General features: G+C 45.0%; 1 protein-coding gene across 16 annotated transcripts in view; it reads right to left on the minus strand.

Annotated features, from left to right (window-relative positions):
- CACNA1I (calcium voltage-gated channel subunit alpha1 I) overlaps window positions 1-16,663 on the minus strand; it is a 164,354-nt gene that overhangs the window by 38,725 nt on the left and 108,966 nt on the right. For 15 of the 16 annotated variants that reach the window (XM_083821573.1, XM_083821572.1, XM_083821569.1 and 12 more), the window contains 4 exons: window positions 14,811-15,126; window positions 14,056-14,148; window positions 8,572-8,878; window positions 6,765-7,168 (listed from right to left, as the gene is read on the minus strand). In XM_083821573.1, the coding sequence (XP_083677699.1) occupies window positions 6,765-7,168; window positions 8,572-8,878; window positions 14,056-14,148; window positions 14,811-15,126 (1,120 nt within the window). Of the gene's footprint in view, window positions 1-6,764; window positions 7,169-8,571; window positions 8,879-11,372; window positions 11,522-14,055; window positions 14,149-14,810; window positions 15,127-16,663 lie in introns of those variants that run through there. The other variant, XM_083821571.1, reaches the window with a different exon arrangement.

Consider the following 16,663-nt stretch of genomic DNA (forward strand, 5'->3'; position numbering starts at 1 on the left):
ACTTTTTTTTCACTGCGTGCAGCCTTGGAAACTTCTCTGACAAGGTTAGCAAAGGGTCTAGACTGTTTCCTCAGGAATGATGAAATGTTGCTTCAGAGGGAGACAGAGGCTGCACTGATGTCATTGATGACAGATGCCAGGTTCTTGCTGCCCCCCTGTGTGAAACGGAGGCATTCCCTGTGCTGAATTTGGGATGGACAAAGCACCTCTCACCCCAGGGACTGGGAGTGCAGCAGGCCAAACAGCAAGGGCTGAGGTCTCCAATAAGGCCAGATGCATGAGGGGCAAGATGTGTGCAAGCTTGCCCATGCTTACACATACTCAGACACAAACATGTACAGTCCATGGAGACCATCATGCAATGACCAGGTATCAAATTTTCCCTAAGTGAGAGAAAAACCTCCTCCCAGTATAGTGGGCTGCATCCCGGGGCCAGGCTGCACAACCCATGGCCTTCAGACCACACAAGACTGTTACAGTGATTCATCCGGCTGCAGCACATTGCTGGTCATCACCTTCCCAAGCAGCAGCGGGTAGGAACCTGTTCAGATGAAGGTATGTCACCTTCCCAACCCAAGGGACAGGACACAGCAGATCCAAGGCACTTCCTCAGGGCTCCTCTGGCCCAATTTTCCACATTTACCTTGGGGCAGGTATGTCACACATCAGATAAGGTTATCTATTTGATGTTAACTTACTGTGCCTCTGAGCCTCAGCTCCAAGCCTTCAAGGTGAGTCTGACCCAGGCTCTGTGCTAGCGGGCAGTAGTACTCTCACTGTTTGCTTATCCATGCTAAAAAGGTGGCCAAAGATTCCCCTCTTCCTTCACACTGCTGTGAGCTGTGCCTGGATACCAGGTCACTCTATTAAGCATCACCTTCTGGTTCTAGGTCTGAACCTCCCCCTAAAGCTGGAAACTGCTTTAACCCCTGTTCTGGGGTCCAAATCCGGCTGTCCTCCTCCAAGATGAATAAATGGACTGGAAACTGCTCCTCTCACAGTTCATATTGTAACTTCCCATGTCTTTTGATAATTTCTTGCACTCCTCGGTGCAGGTTTTTATTGAAGTAGTCCATTTCTTGAAAATCAAAAAAAGTGGAGATGGCTCAATTTATATCCATAATTACATTTGAATAACAAAACCATCCTGAAAATGAAGGATGGGGAGATTAGAGTGAAGAGAGAGAAAGAATGAGCAAGTGCACACAGGAAGGGAGAAATGAAGATCACTTCACTGAGAGCCAGGCGCTAATGACACCAGCCGGAAACATGAGGTCCATATGCTAAACAGAGATGCCAATTTCAGCTTGAATCAAATGATTATGTCAGTGAGAATGAGGAATGTAAAAAAGCAACAGGCTATGATGGTGGATTATCCTCCTCTCTGCTGTCCATGCTTTCTCTCTTGTGCTGTCATAGGGAGCAATTGATGTTTGAAAAGCCATGCTTGCATCTCACTTATGGAAAAGGTCACCTGTTCCCCTGTCTCTCCTTCCCTCCCTGACATCTGTTTCTCTAGTCAAGCCTCCTCTTGTTAATCTTTTTCTAATGGGCCATCAATCAGACCCAGCAAAGCATCCTTCCTAGAGAGAGGGGCAGGAAGGACTGGGTAGGGAAAGAAAGGAGACATGAGCAGAGAGAAAAGCAGTAAAAAGAAACAAAACAAAACAAAACAAGCAGAAAAAAATAGCAAAATGAACTCACTGGCACCCAAAAGAAGTAGAGAAGGAGAGATCTTTAAATACTGAGTAAGAGAAAAGTGCTGGCTGGGGAGGGAAGAACAAGACAGAAGGAATGCACACAGGAAAAAGAAGAGAAACAGAGGGGAGAGCCAGCTGGAGGGGTCCCAAGATTGACAGTGAACATGGCTGGTATAGGAGACTCAGGCCAGAGAAATGTGAACTTGATGAAGAGAGCAAGTGAATGGGGGAAAAGGGCTTCTCCCCTTTTCTTCCTACTGGCACACGGGTTTCACAACACAACGCATGTGTCACCTCAGAGTTGTGACAGATGCCCAGGTTCCTACATACAGTACCTGAGCATTCACTGTAAAATGGTTATTCCTCCACCCAGGCCACCTGTGTTTATCTAGATACCATAAAGTTGAAGTCTCCACAAGGAAAGGCCTCAACTCAAGGCTATTTTGGTCCAAGCAAAACCAGGGAACACCAGAAATCTCCCCAAAAGTTAAGTCCGTTCATATTGCCAAGCCAGGATAGATTGGTTTAGCCATCACACTGGGAGAGAAACTTAAACACAACGCTGGGAGATAAGGATTGGGGTGAAGAGGGTGGCCTGAAGGGGAGAGAGCCCAGGGGGTAAAGCATGCCCAGAGCCAGTGTTTTAACCAGTTGGTTTGCCTCTTCTGCCTCTTTCCAAATTCACGCAGCTACCTAATTCAGCTCTCCATGGTGCTAAATCCTTCATCCCTATCAGTGTGGATCAAACACTGGGAGTATTTGCATGATTCAAGTCTTCAGGGCTCCAGACGAGTGATCAAAAACTAGAACTGGGGCAGTAGAGAGCAGCGGCTCAGCCTTCTTTTTTTCCCCTTTTCAGTTTCTTACTAATTAACATTAGAATTCTTATCTCAGATTAGACTGAAAATGTAATTAGCTCATTATCTGACAGCAGCCAGAAACTCCTACACTATCAGAAAAGTTAGGAATATGCAGACCACCATGAAGCCACTGCAGGAGGAGTTTCTTCTAACCAGGACTAAATTGGCAACTGTCTAGAAACTGAAGAGTGATTGATGTAATCTATGTAGACCAGCCCTACCAAATTCTACCTGCACGCCACTGCCCTTGAAAACATGACGGAAAAATTCCATACAGACGCCTCTCCAGTCTGTCCATTTTTATACATCATTTCAAAGTTACTTGACAATAATCAGAAAAGTCACGGAAATCAGCTATGAAACATACCAGCTAGATTTTACTTTCTCTACTCACCACAACCGATGCAGGATTTCATAATGTTTTGTTATTCCCTAGTTTTACAAGACTTAAGTGATGTCGTTTCATCCACCACCCTGGGGAGACTGTTCCATCATTTACTAAATGTCAGTATGATGAGCTGGCTTGGACACTTGCTGAATGTTTCTGACAAGCAGCAAATAGCAAAAAGAGAAGCAATAACTGTAAAATATGAACTAGTGGATCCAATAAATGCTGGTATAAAGGGAAATCATGCAGGCTAAAGGATATGAAGGTGCCGATTCACAGGACTGGTCTAGTTGGGAAACGTGATCATCTCCTGATCCACACCTCATAAAGTATTGATCTGACGCACAAAGAAATACTGGAAGTAGATCCTACAGGAGGGAAACCAAGTTACTCTGTATTTGTCTTGCTGGCTACTAATGGCAAAGATGTGCAAGTCCAATGGACCATTTAAAGAAATGCATGAGAAAGGCAGCCTGGGACATTCAGCTGGGACCAGCCTTTCATCCTCACGCTGATTAAGGGAAAAAAGCAAACAGCACCAGATCCTCTGCGAATACCAAAAAAATAAGCTTATTTAAATGATCCTTCTGGACAGCCACAAGCATTTAACATCTTGATTTTCTACACTGGATTTTAAAAATAAGCACTTCCAAGCAGAAGCAGATCTGAAAAACTGCAAAAACTATTTCAAGCAGGACAAAGCTTGAAATGATGGATTTCAGCTTGTGCAATGTCCCAGCAATATCTGAAGACCTAATACTGAGGGTATTGCATGGTATAATGCAATGATGGATTTGTATAAACTTATCTATTTGCAAGTGATAACTTGTGATAAGCTTAAGGATTAAACATGACTCATAGCAGACAGTTTGTCCCAAAATGAGTTGATTTCCCTCACAAGAAATTTATAAGGAGGTGGGAAGGTGCCTTGGCCACACAAGCAGGACAGGAGAAAGAACTTGATGGATGAGACAAAATTTAAAGGTGATTTGGATGCAGGTAAAATGGTTTGAATTGCTGAGGTTAAGTTTCCTGGCAGGAAAACAAACAAAAAACATTGTGAATATTAAAAATGTGAATTGTAACAGAATCACAGAATGACTGAGGTTGCAAAAGACCTCTGAAGGCCATCTGGTCCAACACCCCCTCACTCAACACACAGATCATTTAAATTTACGTTTTTCTTTCCGCTGGTCAGGGCTCAGGAATTGAAGGCTAGACTTGCACACTGGCTCTGTCCTCAAGATTTCTCTGTTTCTCAGCCTAAGCCTTGTGCCCAGCTCCTGCAGTCTCTCTCCCCCATTACCCTGGTGGTTGGTGGGTGCATGGGTCTGTGGGCCACCTCGTCCGTATAGTCCCTGAGGAAGTGGAGCAGCACAGAGCTGATGGACGTGCTGTGAGCTGTTCACAGGACCGCTCAAACCTGCAATGCCTTCATACACACTCCCGCCCAGACAGATATGTCCCAGTGAGAGGCTGGGATTGTGATTTCTCATGGACCAGAAAATCAAAGCTCAAGGGGTCTCCATTCCTGTTAGCTCTCAACTGGAAGAGATTCACATTATGAAGTAGCTGAAACAACAGAAACTACTTCAGTCATAAGGTGGTGTCATCCTGCAAATCATAGATCTCTGGGAGCAGAGGGGTTTCCTAGACACTTTTCTATGAAAAATTGTGTTTCTAGATGGAAAAATATCAGGAAAAAGAGAGAGGAAGGAGAGTAAAGGAGACAGTGAAGCACCAGTCTGAGATATACCAATAGCAGGGCTTGAGAAAAAATCAAAAACCAAAGGGAAGTGCACACACATGCCTCTGTGGTTTTGAGTTAACTGCAGACCAAAAAATGCTTGGAATTAATGTTATGAACTACTTTTTTATTTATTTTTTATTTTCTTGTGCCAGGTAAACAGGGCTCAGCACACACATTTTAAATAAACAGGCTGCACGACATTTTTCAGTTATGATCAATTTGGTCGATATCTTTTTTTCTAGTAGAAACAGCCCACAGGGCCGTGAGCTTTTCCTAGGTACTTATGGATAAAAAGTAGTAGCATAACTTTAAGGATATGTCATTAATAACCTGCTACTAGAAACCCTGAGACTGCAGGCAGATCCTGCTCTGCTGAGGGCTGTACAAACACAGCAGAGGCAGCCCAGAAGGGCTTAAATTCGCATACGCAAAAGCCAGAGGGTGAATTCGCTACCTCCAGCTCAAATGCTCTTCTGTTAAACTCTTAATTCACGCAGTCTCCAATAACCCAAAATGAACAATGCCTCTCCCTGCTTGGTGCTTGCATCTTTAAAGCATCAGTGGGCAGTTTTCACATTGTCCTGGGCTTCAACCCTTAGTCATCTTTCTGCTACGTGATAAATACATCGCTCTTTTTTATCTGTTTTCATGAGTCAACCCCTCCAGCCTCTTCTTCATTCTCCTCTTCTCTGAGCTCCTGCCAGTATTTTTCTGGTACTGAAACATACAGAGCAGTTTTGCATTCTGGGATCAAATTAAGGTTCCCCATCCTCTTTTATCAGAAATCAGCTGGATTTTGAAAAATGGTCTAATGCTTGGTGTATGGGTGGGATCCAGACATCTGGGGCTTCAAATACTGGCTCAGCCACTGTGTTGCCTCAAACAGGGAAATTAAGATGCTTTAGGTTTCAGGATATCTCTATCCTGTTACAGCACAGGGCAAGTCTGAGTGCCTGCTTAAACCAGTCTCACTACCTGTCTCATTGCTACCTGAGACTGTATTCAGGGCCAGAATTTGACCTGGCTCTAAAGCTCCCTGATGCAATCAGCATCTCAGCTGTGGACCAATCTCTTATTTTTGTGATCTTGACAGATATGCGGGGTGAATCATGGCCACATTCAGACTGGTGGTGTGGATTTGAAGCATAGATATACATCATAGACTCCTTTAACCTGAAGTGCAACAGAGCTACCAGCCGACAATGCAGATGCAAGGTCATGGACATATTTAATACCCTCTCAAGACTGCTCTGCACAGAACAGAGTAGACATAGCCTCTGTTTCCCAGCTGTAAAATAAGGGCACACAATCCTTCTCCATCTCACAAGTCTGTCATTAGGATAAAGTGCACTGCTGACTCAGAGCTGCCTGAAATCTATTGGCACGAAAGGCAAACCTGTGCCCACACCTGCTGTCTATGCCTTGACCTATATCTATCACTTCTTGCTGTCAGGTCAAAGGAAAGGCTCAAGCCATCTTGACTGGATGGTGCCAAAATGACTGGAGGTGGGAGGTGGTGTCTTTCCTAGCCTTCTTGTGCAGATAGACCGTGCTCAGGCATCTCTTAATTAAGCTGGAAAGGCTAGCAAGCTGATGGATTTGAATTGAGATGCTGGTGAAGTGCCTGTGACATTCCCAGAGGGCACATTAAATTAACCAAATAGACAAAGGATTCAGTAAGCTAATGAAGAGAGAAATGAGAGAGAGAGAGATGAGGAAGATGGAAGAGGCAAGGGTGAAGGAGAGAGAAGCAGATGGAGAGAGAAGACAGGGTAGAAAAGAAAAACAGAGGGACAAAAGTGAGAAGGGATGAGGAAAAAGAGGGACTGAAGGGAATTGAGTGGAAAATACATGGAGGCAGAAAAAGTGATTAAGTGCAGGGATAGGGAAAAAATGACCCTGCAATATCCTGAGGCTTTCTCAAAGCCATGCTGGGACCATCTGTGCTATGGCCTGGGGTCCAAATTGCTCAATCTCTGCCTCCAGCGGGTTGCGCCTGCTGCTTAGCCAGGCCATATCCCTGAGCACAACTCTCCATTCCCCACCGCCCACCCTGCATGTCTTACCTGCTCGTGGTGCTCAATGCCCATGCTGATGGTGTTCACGAGGATTGCGATCATGATCCCACGGTTGAAGTACTTGCTGTCCACAATACCTCGAAGCTTGACCCTCACTTCCCGCCACATGTCACTGCAGAGCTTCAGCCGTCCACCTTCTTCCACCTCCTCCTCCTCCTTCTCCGGTGCTGAGGCACCCTGGTCCCCTCTGCTGCCCTCTCCCTCCTCTTCACTGGCTCCTCCGTCCTCCTGGTCTGAATCAGCGCTGCCCAGGACAGAGAGTCTTCGGGATGCGTCATGTTCCCCCCTGTGGCATCGGGGACAGTTGGTGGGATCAGAGGTTGCTGTCACAGCAATGGGCTGGACCAAGCCTTGAGGAGGGCAGTCAAGAGAGTTGTGCTGTTGGCAAAGCCCTGGGGAGAGAAATGATTGTGCTTAAAAGAGAAAGCGTTGTTTCCTCCAGAAAAGGCATTCAAGCTGGGCACCTGTTTGGCTTTTGGGTTTTTAGATAGCGTAACAGGGCTTTTTAGCTGTAAGGATGATTAAACACTGGCAAATCAACTCAAGGGCAGCAATAAAAGCCATTGCCGTTGGGTGCTTTACACTGACTGGCTGTGTCACCAGAAGGCATGGTACTGTTCATCTGCCAGTGATTAGGCTCAGCGGGGGTTTATGTCCATCAGAGGAAGAACTGTTTTGTCTGATGCAGAAATCATAGCTTGAGACTCAGTCACTTGTATTAAGTGGGAACTGAGGGAAAAACGATCATGAGGGCTGCCTTTGGCCTGAACAGACACAAGTGGGGTCCAAGAACCCAGACACTGAGCTGAACTCTCTAAATTAGGGATGCTACATTAGCAAAGCATCTCTAGAAGACAGAAGAGGTAGCACAAGAACAGTTCTTCCTGATAGTCCATGCACTCTGAATCAGAATGATCTGCTGACTTCAGTGAGAAAACCAAGTTCCCCGAATCTCCAGTTGCGCCTGGAAGATCAAATGGACACTTGTGGGAATGAATCAATTAATTAACACAGTGCATGAGAACTGCAGAAACCTGCTCAGCAAGTAAAGAAAATGAAAGACTGAGTATGCAAGACTAGCTGAAGGAAAATCTGTCTTTTTGCTTGTTAACTGAGAGCATTTCTTACGAAAGGCATCAGCAGGCAGTTAATACTAACTCTATAATACCATTTTTACAGTCACTTTTCAGGCCAGGAATCCAATTTAAATGGTATCTCATGTCTAATTTTACACAACAGGATGTGTTCCCATCAAGAGAAATTGTCTCCATTGCCCTTGCACGTCAAACTGACTTCTTCAATGTTGCTCTTCTCTCTTGGCTCAGGGGACATACTTACTGCAGTTCTACTCCCTTTTGCTTCTCTCCTGAGGTCCCATAGCAACTCAATTTGGGAGGAGAGCTCTGGGGGACCAGCTGTATCACCCAGCCCAATCCTTAGTCCCACTGCCTCATATTTCCCTAATACGTCTCTCCCCCAAACTGCCATCACTCCCCTGCTATACCAGACCTGGAGTCCTTTCCAAGACTCAGTCAGTGTCTTTAATGTTGTCACAATTTGTTTTCAGATCTGTGTTGCCTGTTAGTCACCCCAGTTTCCATTCCCACTTATGCTGATCACCTCCACCTTACTGGTCTGGCGCACTGGCCATAGCTCCACGCTCAATGGCCAATGTTAATTCTAATTCTGTGCTTTGTAGGCAAAGATCCTTTGGCAAGCTAGCACATGGAGATGCTCCCAGTTATGCTCATGTTTCCACTACCGACATCTCCAGATTTACCCATACAATCCTTACTGTAGTGCCTCTGGCTTTTCCTGTTCATGCCTAGCTTGGCATCGCTTGGCTCCACGTGGCCCTGGCGCCGGCTCTGTATGCTGTTGTACAGCCCAAGGGTGCGGCGTTTGGCTTTGCGCACGATGTGGCAGACATATTGGAAGATCTCCTCGTAGCAGTCTCCCGGCTCCATGTAGCTGGCGACAGTACTGGAGGAGAGGTACCGGGCCCGCTGCTCCTGCATCAGCTGGTGCTCCCGCTGCTTGGTCTCTGAGAACTGTGTGGCGATGACCACCAGGCACAGGTTAATCATGAAGAAGGAACCCACCTAGTAGCAAAAGAGAAGGAGGGACAGGTGATATCAGTGTGAGCAAGGATATATGGCAGGGGGGAAAGAAGAGAGAGGAGGGGAAGGTGCACACAGGAACTAGAGCTACCACCAGTCCGCATATGGAGATGGGATTTCAGGAAAAGCCAGGATTGGGTGAGCTTGTTTTTGGGAACTCACTCCCTGTTGTTTCCCTGCAGAATTTAGAGCTCTGAATGGAAATTCGGGAAACACAAATCCTAATTTTGGCTCTTTTGGCAGGGTTTGGGACCTTTAGCAAGTCATGTAGAACTTACCTACAAAGGGTTTGATGAAAATTGGACTTTTTCTTTCCCTCTTCTTTGTGTTAAACAGAAGATGGGAAACAGAGGATTATTTTGGTTGCTTTATCCTCTTCTTGCTCATTTACTACTGGAAAAATCATGCACTGTCATTTACGGTCTTCAACTCTTGGAGGACACGTCAGTGTTCTTGGGGCATTTTATTTATTTCTATCATTTACACCATAAAGGGAGATGGCACTTTGCTGAAATGAATGAGCTCTTGAAATTGGAGTTTACAAAAACTAATGACTTTGAGAAGGACTCTAAATAGTCTGTCAAAACAATACTTCTTTGCTCAATTTCTATTCTTCTGATTCTTCTGAGACCAGACATTTTATAATTGCTCTTATTTTACTTGTCCTCCAGCCTAGGTGGATTTACCATGTCAAATACAAAAACAACCACAGCTCACTCCACCAGTTTCTCAGAAATGAAACAAAAATCCCAAGTTCTTGCTATTGTCCCTAGGGAAGCCAAAAAGTCATTCCACCAAAAGGTGGAATTATTTTTCAGGAAGTACCCCAGCTTGTACCTACCCAAGTACCTACCCAAACAGCCTTCCCCTCAGTGCACAGCCCTTGCCACTCTCCACACAAGCTTGTCTCCTTATAAATCCCTTTGTCTTGCACACAGGTGCCCAGCAGCTCCATCCTCAATGTAGTGGTCCTCAGTATTTCAAAGGGGAGATGTCCCTGCTAGCATCTGAATAAGCCTTTGAAACATGAAGCCCTTCCCAAACAGATTCCGCATACGGACAATAAACCATTTCAAAATAATGGGCTTTTTTTTTTTTTCCTCTTCCTCTCAGCACCTTTCAAAGCTGTTCTAATTCTGTTTCCCTTCATCTCTGAGCCCTTCTCAGTGATGAAACCTATTTTCCCTTCAGCTTCTATACGTGGCCTTGAAACGAAAAACAATGCCTCATTCGGATCGCTTCACCTGCCCCCAAGGAGTTCTGTAGTCCGTGATCTCTTACATGTTTTCACTGCTGAGGGTATGACTGGGAATCCGAATTCTCCTCCGATGTGCTCCCTTGCCCTCTTTCCCCTCAGCAACACACGACCCTCACAGGCTTTGTCTGTTCAGTTCTCTCCCTCGGCTTGCCCTGAGTGAGGCAGGGCTGGGAGCTGGATACCTGTTGTGCATTCCTGAAATGCAAATTGTGACACTGCCTGGTACTTCCAAAGTCTCCGCAAGCAACAAACGACCAAGACACTCAACACCTTCTCTCTAGGAGACAAGCAGAGAAGCTGAGGGCAACAAGATGCCCTCAGCAGGGTCATACTTTAAGCCTGGGGCTGAATCCTGAGGTGGGGGGGGGGGGGTGTGTGTGTCAGGTTTCACATCACTGAGCTCTGTTCTTGCAGGGAATTGTTTGCTGTGATCAGATGACTGAAAAGGGGAGGAGTGGGAGTACTGGGTATGGAGCTGGCCTCCAGTCCTTGAACCTCTTAGCTAGAACACCAAACACAAAAAAGCTTTCTTAATCCTTAAGGCACAAGTCCACAGACTCTAAAGATCTGCTGAGCTTGTCTCTGCCTCCCAACCAGCACTATGACAGGAAAGGTCCCAGATGGCTTGTGACTGAGCGATCCATCTCAGCCAGCTGAACGGCAAGACCACAAGTGTCTGACACAGAGTCAAAGTATCTGACAGAGCCAGAAGGAGATCACTGATGCAAAGCCCCAACACAAGGAGTCCTGTTCAGTACCAGGCCTGAACTTTGTACTGAGCTGTACTTTGATTAAGCTGAATCCTGGCCTTGTTCAGCCTAAGGCTTGATCCCTGTTTCTACAATATCTAATCAAACCTGACTGGTGCTGGAGATGCTGACTTACTTGCCCATTATTTTTGTTTATTCCAGAATATCCAGCTTGTCTCTTCCAAAGCTCACATACGTAAGAACAGGGCACTTCCAGAAGGCCTAAGCGTTGCAATGTGGATGCAAACCTGAGAGTTCAGAAGAGCCTGAAGTTTTCTCTAGTCCAGGAGCAACACCAGTGGCCAAGTAGCTGAAGTGGTGACACAGAGAAAGCTAGACTTCAAGCAGGAAGACCCAAGTGGAGCACTGACACAAGAAGTGAAAGCAAGCCTTCTTTAATGCCACCTCACTGGTCTCCAGCAGAGCCAGAAGCTGTTTACAATTTGCTGAATACACAAAATGTTTTTACCAGGTTGCTCTGTAAAGACCCCTCAGAGTGCCAGGGTCAGACGATGCTCTTCCCCTCAGGGACCATGTCAGTGCAGGAGTCCTCGAAAATGCTGGGAATGTATCCGGGTGGTGGAGCCTTCTTCCCTCCTTATGAGCCGTAACAGGTAATGCCCTTACACAGGTGTTTGAAGATATCGCTGTGAAGGATGGAGAAGTCATAGATTAAAGCATAACTCTAAGGAGTTGTCTGTGGAGATCCAGCCCCAGAAGAATGAGTTCGAGCCAAAGCTAAGAGGTGTGTCGAAACGCAGAGAGCCAAGGCCTGAAGTATGACTGTCAGAGCAATCCAGTTTAGAAAGTCAGGCCTTTCAACCACAGAGAAAGAGGGCAGGATAAAGGCCACAAGGACTGTGCTTCATAAGACTTGAAGAGGAAATGTCATAAGAAGAATTGGAGGGAAAATGACACCAAGTGACAGTAAGTTCACGCTGTGGTTTTGCTAAGTGCTGCAACAGCACCCTGGAAAGATGCATTACATGTGCAAAGAAAGTAACAGAAATGCTAAATCCTTTCTTGGTGTAATTCCACCAAAGGCGGAGGAAATATCCTATCTAGCATAAGGCTCCTCTGTTCTGAGAAGTCCCCAGAGTAAGTTGAGGTTCGTGTGCTCCCGTGTTTGGTGGAAATAAACCTACATGGCTTCTGCAAATGAGGAGGGCGTGTCTAGAAATGTCAATGACACTCTGCAGTAAATCTCAGGTGGAGTGTTTAATTGAGGGTTTTCAGCTGCCTGCAAATTCAGAGACAAAGTTTGAGTCACTGGAAATCCACATGAGATGAGCCAACTCCGGAAGGACGATCCTGTTTCAAAACCAAAAATATGCTGACAGAATTTACGTAGTTTGGAGCTGGGGCCGGAGAGGGCAGCTTTTTGGAATTGGCCCATAGGAGATCGGTATGCCCACCCCAAAGCTTGAACACTGACTCTACACAGCCCTTCCTGGCTCTGGGAGAGGCTGTGTGTGAGGCTGGGAGTAAATCCTGTGCTGAACTACTCGTTATGCAAATATGGGTATCTGGCCATGCTGCTCAAAGCGATAATGCAGGTAAGTCCTAAATATCTGTTGCATGATGGAAGATCTGAACAAACAATATGGGAAATTGTTGTTTTCTGGATTCACAAAAAGCAGCGGATGATTGGTTTGGCTCTGGGGATAGAGCTGTGAGGAGCTCCCCTCCCATCCTGTGCAGTCATATTTCTAGACTGACTTTCCTTGGGATGCTCCAGCCTCAAAGTAAGAGCAGCATTTTTCAAAGTGTATTTCACTTCTGCTGTCCTGGCTCGTGTTTCAGCCCAAGGAAACAGGTCACCTTTCTGTTCGTCTCTCCTTGTCTTACCCTTCTGCTGACAGAAGGCCGGAAGGGAGGGAGAAACATGGAATACCATGAAGATTCATCTTTTTCATAAGTTCTCTAACCTGAATGGATCAACAGATTTTTCTTTGTGCTACTCCCCATACATACAGGCTACAGAATTTCTCCCAGAAATTGTACTAGGGTTTGTTTGCTCTCAAATCATTGCATGCCAATCTGAATTTAAAACAGATCCTGTGCCAGGAAAGTCTGTTAGTGTTACTGGGTGGCTGCTTCTAGAGATCTGTTTCTAGGAGGGCATGACCACATAGGACAAGTAGTAGGTGCAGAGCAGAATCTTAGCTAGGTCCATTCAACAGTCTATCCAGATGCATGTGGGCTTTAGAGATACATACCGAGGTCCTTACTGGCTAAGTAACACCTACCACGTACAGATTGAATACTTCCCATAATACATCCTAGGTCTTTCCCTTCTACTTTAGACTTTGGTCCCCATATAGGAAAGCTGCAAGTCTTCAGAAACAAAGGAAATGCCTCCTTGTTAGAAACAGGACATTCGCTCCAAAAAAATGTTTTTATAAGAGGGAGGAGGCCTGAAGAATGGAACAGACAATGGCATTGTTTTTCTCACCTCTCCCTCCAGGCACAGGCAACAAACGTCCTTACAACAAAACAATCACCTTCAACCTTCACATGTATAAATCCACAGGGCTCAAAAACTGCTTATGAAGTTCTCATCACTGACACACTGCTCTCCCTCCATCCCCACCAGCCACAAGTGATCTCACACAGCCAGTTTATGTTGGATTGATGACACTTTGGGAGCAGCAGCTCCTTTTTGTTCTCAGAAGGGAAGTAATTCAGCATGACAGACCCTGAATCTGACAGAATCTGAATCTGAGACCCTGAATCTGAGAAATCCAGGTGCTGTCAGTAGCCATAAAACAGGAATGATTCAAGAGTGTCAAATGTGCGAAAGACAAAACAGGAGAAAAGGTGCAGAAATGCTTTTCTGTACTTTTGGGCCTACTGTTTTGAGGAATTTACTACGAAAGATGATGTTTGGATGAACACATTATCCTACATTGGGTACTGATTTTCTAGGAATCAATCCTGAGCATATTCTTTGAGCAAAAGAGAAGAGCCTGACTGACAACTATGTGATCCTGCCACAGATTCTTGGTGAAAATCATTGAACTGGATTCCTGAGAGTCCAAGAAGAAATCCAGGTACAGTAGTTTGCTACTCAGTATATGTGTTGACCTAATGCCTGACCTTTTGTAGGCTCTTAGCTTGCAATGCTGAGACTCATTGAGTCTTATACTTACAATTATCAGCAAGATAAAGTAGATAAAATTGTAGAATGAATGGGCATCCATCACGTAGTACATGATCTCCACCCACCCTTCCAGTGTGATCACCTGCAAAGACAAGCGACAAAAAGAGAATCAGGAGGGAAGTGGGCTTCCAGAGATCATTTATCAGTGTACACAAGCAGATAGTGGCAAGTCTGTTGCAAACCAAGGAAGGTGAGAAACAAAAATTCCTTTCAAGAAGGCCAAATTTCCATTCCAGAAAATCAGCATGGTACTGCTTGGTGACACTGGCATACTGTCAAAGCCTGTGAGATCATGCTAGCCCACAGCGGGAATATTTCATTAAAATAGTTCATTTCCCTGGATCACAGCGGGGGAAAACCTGCAGCAGGTTTCTGTGCCCCTTGGACTGGACACTGCGTACAGCCAGTGGAAAAAAAAAAAGGCAAGGATTTTAGCTCCCATCTGCAACAAATGCTGGGAATTAATAAATAAACAAACAAATAAATAAGAGACTCCTTTGCTATAATGATCTGGATTGAAAAAAATTAAAATAAAACAGGTACAAGTCAGCCTGAAGGGTGCCTAGAACAGCTCTGCATCCCTACCCATCTTCAGGAACACTCTATGCGATAAGCATTTGGCCTCACTTTCCAGGATAGTTGCAATGCCCCTTTCTCTCTGCAGCTGTATCACACCCTGCAGAAAAAATCATGGGATCAAAGAAAGACTGAAATGGAAAAAAAATAGTTGAGCTTTGTTTTTACCTGAAATATCACAATCCAGGCATACCCAATATTGTCAAAGTTGATAGCACCCTTGTGCGGGTTGGCGTTTCCTGTACGGCACACGTTGTAGTACTGGTTCCAGTTGACACACATGCCACTGATGTTGAACTCTTGCCGGACTGAGTTGTAATAATAATAATCATCCTTGTCCAAACAACACTCATGGCCCCGCTCCTTCAGGGGCGGGATCTCGTGACAGCCCATGATTCCATTGTCTCCTGACAGCGAGCAGATAAAGGGCATCTCATCATCTTCCTCTGGCTGGTAATAAGGTGGCAGGACAATGTCACCTTGTCTGCAAGGATAAAAAACACAGTCATAATCTTCCTGCAGCAGATGTTTTCCCATCAGTGATATTGGTGGAGCTTGGAGCTGGTGGAGCTGCCATTCTGACAGGGATGGCACTGAGTAAAGGATTTCCAGGTTTATTTCTTCATATTTATGGAAGGACAGAGCTCCCGGAAAACAGGGAATTTCCAGGGGTCTGTCCCCAGAGGTTTGTCCTCCATTAGAACACCCCAACCCAAATTACACAATCTGCTTGCATAGAGATGGAGGGAAGCTGGAATGCAGACATTTGCATTCTGATCACTCTTCCCATTTGCATCAAAGCTAAATAAGATGCAATGATATTAAGGAAGTTCATCAGGCTTTAATGTGATGTGCTCATGTATGTAACTGTTGATGGACATGTTTTATAACATTTGGCACTGAACCTTCTGTACTTCCAGAAAAAAAAAAAAAAAGAAAAAAAAAGAATCCAGTTTATGCATAATTAAGATTGCTCAGCTAAGCCTTAAAATCAGGAATTGCAAAGTAAAGTTGACTTAACCTTAATTTTGACTCTTCTTTGACAGTTGGCATTATGGGTATAATGTTTCATGACAAGTTCACGTGCTTTTTCCCAAATAACGCAGACACCTTCCAAATGCATGAATAATTAAAATCATCTATGCTTGCCTAGCTGGAGATGAGATAATGATAAGGATATATGAAAGGTGGAGATTTAAAATTTTCCATCAAACTTTATCTGGCACGCTTGCATTCCTTGCAGTGCTACAATACACAGCTTTCACATTGCATGAATGCAGACTCTTTCTCCACGTGTCGTTGGAAGGGGACAGGTGTTGATGAAAAAGGAAAGAGAAAAAGCCTCCGATTCTAAGCTAACTGGGACTCAACCACAAGCTTCTGTCATTACACATCCGCGTCACTGATGAACTAGGTGCCTGCAGACTTTGTTTCTCTAATAATGGTCAGTCAAAGATTATCCAGTATCTGTCACTTTACAGGCTGTGGCCCCAATTCACTTCTCAGTTACATCAACTCTGCTTGGATTTAATTACACTCATTAAAGTACTACTACTGTGATTTACATAAAGGCCAATCATCCTAAACATCCGTTTCTCCCCAAGGAATATATAAACTCTGTAAATGGCTGTTTTAAGTAGCTCCTACTCTCCAACCCCATTGCTGTTCTGCAGATTGCATTTTCGCACTTATTTTGTTTTCCCAATTTGAGATGATCTAAAGCTTCAGAATTGTTTAATCAGTTTAAACTGATCTATGGCATTAGCTTTTTTAAAGCAGTCTAAACTGATCAAAGGTCTGGAGTTACTATATGGTTTTAAGAAGACATTTTAAAGCTGGAGACCAGTTAAAGCCAGAAAGTCAACAGAGGAGCTGTGCTTTGCTCATGGGGAGGGTAATCGGAAAGTTTGCTGTGGGCAGGAGCTTTTCTACCCCACTGCTTCCAGGGAGGAGGAGAGCTGTGTCCTGCAGGTTCCCCTGACCCCTCCAGGATGAACCTCATACACCTGTAACCAACTCCT

Source organism: Anser anser (genome assembly GCF_964211835.1).
Source record: "Anser anser genome assembly, chromosome: 1".
Classification (NCBI taxonomy): domain Eukaryota; kingdom Metazoa; phylum Chordata; class Aves; order Anseriformes; family Anatidae; genus Anser; species Anser anser.